At 42.7% G+C, this 2,217-nt stretch overlaps 1 protein-coding gene across 1 annotated transcript; it reads left to right on the forward strand.

Annotated features, from left to right (window-relative positions):
* The first annotated feature begins 1,223 nt into the window (after positions 1–1,223).
* LOC118090196 (V-type proton ATPase 21 kDa proteolipid subunit c''-like) lies at positions 1,224–1,859 on the forward strand. The gene has a single exon (XM_035125605.1). The coding sequence runs from the start codon at positions 1,224–1,226 to the stop codon at positions 1,857–1,859; it is 636 nt and encodes a 211-aa protein (XP_034981496.1).
* The last annotated feature ends 358 nt before the right edge of the window (positions 1,860–2,217 follow it).

Consider the following 2,217-nt stretch of genomic DNA (forward strand, 5'->3'; position numbering starts at 1 on the left):
CACACAATTAATTTAAAAGCATTTCCTGGTTAATAATTCTTATGGTAAGATTTTTATTTTTCAACAGTAGTAAAATTTGGGAAGTCATTTTCTTCACGGAGTTTATGCACATTAATCTGAATTTATGGGAGCTTGCGGATTCCAGTGCTTAGTCTAAAAATTCCACATTGCTAAAGGTTCCAGTTTGTGTAATGAAAGTGACTGTAATGCTGCCGAGAGTGTGAGCAACCTTCAGATGACCTGCTGCCTCTTGTAGATTTTGTCAGCACTCTGTAAAAATATGGGATCACTTTGTGGAATTTGATATACCTCCTTTGCATTTACAAAGTTTAAACTCTGGTGATTACGTTTGCTACTGTACTTTCTACATTAAGGTGCCTGAATGAGTTATTGCTCTACAGATATGAACTGTGAGATTATGCATAAATGGTCCATTCTGCTTCCATGTTGTTTTTTTTAATAATAAAAAACTAACTTAAAGGAATAGATGGTGGTGAAAGATCAGAACCAAGAGTTGGGATTTCAAAAAATGTAACTAAGAACAGGTGAAGAACGTGTCAAGAAGATGGTTGCACAAAAATATTCTTTGGGGAATAAAATAGCTTAGCCAAGGTAGAGTGTCGGCATTAGAAAATTTCTGTTTCCTCCACTTCTTAAGTCACCCCCCAAAAGTTTTTGAAAATCAAGAAAGGACACAATGTTGTAAGAGGAATATAATAGTTTGGCTTAAATGCTTATACATGACCACACCTGTTTTGAGGGCCTTGTGGTGGGAAAGTGGTCTGTGCATGTTGGGAGGAATTTTTTTCCCCCTGGAAAGTATGTGTGTGTGTGTGTGCACACGCGCGCACGCACACACACACACACACACACACATGAGAGGAGACATTTACTTGCAGGACAAAGCTAGAAAAGCTATGCACAAAGGGTAACAATTTGGGCTGTGGGAATTCCACTAACCCATCACAAAGTTTATGAGAAAGGAATGCACTCCCACAGACCAAACTACCATGCCTTGTGCTGAGCTTTTCTAACTTTGTCCTGGAAGTAAATGCCATTTATAAAAAGTATGACTTTGCACTTTCTAGGAAAATTGTTTTATTCTAACGTGTGTGTGTGTCACTGCTTTCCTGAAAACCACCAATGCAACGTACAAGAGTGAAAAATAAAAATAATGCATAAATTGAGAGAAACCTTATTTGTCAATCCCTCCTTAGGCATGCATGTCTCCTGTTTCTCATGCTGCCGGGCTCTCGCTGCTGCATTTGGGGCTGGGGCTGACCACGGCCGCCACCAACACCAACACTGGCATCGGAATCTGCTACACAATATTTGACCTTGGCTTCTGTTTTGATGTACCATGGTTCCTGATTGAGACTGCACAGTACTTGTGGTCCATCCTGAGCAGGGGGCTAGCCATCTCACTGTCAGTGGTGGGTGCTGCTTGGGGCATTTACATTACTGGATCCAGCATCCTTGGCAGTGGTGTCAAAGCGCCTAGGATGGTCAGCATCATCTTTTGTGAAGCTGTGGTCTATGGGATTAGCATAGCCATCGTCATCACCAACATGGCTGAGCAATTTTCTGGCAGAACTCCTAAGGAGATTGGCTCCCGGAACTACCATGCAGGTCACTCCATGTTTGGGGCAGGCTTGACTGTGGACCTGTCCAATCTCTTTTGTGATATATGTGTGGGCATTGTGGGAAGTGGTGCAGCATTGGCAGATGCCCAGAATGCCAGCCTCTTTGTCAAGATCCTCATTGTGGAAATCTTTGGCAGTGCCATCGGACTCTTTGGAGACATTGTGGCTATCCTGTCTGCCTGCCAACTGCAGACTCTGTACATATTGATTATTTGACTTCTGGGTAACTCTCAGCAGATTATGTAAACCCCAAACCACCAAAAGGCACTGTGTTTGAGGTGATAGGAGGTGATTTCAGAGTTCTCTCTGTCCAATCTCTAGCTCCTTTGCACATGCAAAAATCTTCACTAGATGAACATGCATCTGTGAACTGGCCCTAGCTATTATCCCCGAAGAAGTGGGAAAGCCTATGAATGGTGTGTCAGATCACTTGATTACATCAGTGTGGAGAGTGAAGGAGTGCGTTATTCCTGCCCATACAACTCAGGGTTCAGAGACAGTGCACTTCATATATATTTACCAAAGCCTTCCTCTGAGAAATGGATGCTTCCAGATGTGAGCCACCTTCTACGAT

Source organism: Zootoca vivipara, chromosome 8, assembly GCF_963506605.1.
Source record: "Zootoca vivipara chromosome 8, rZooViv1.1, whole genome shotgun sequence".
Classification (NCBI taxonomy): Eukaryota; Metazoa; Chordata; class Lepidosauria; order Squamata; family Lacertidae; genus Zootoca; species Zootoca vivipara.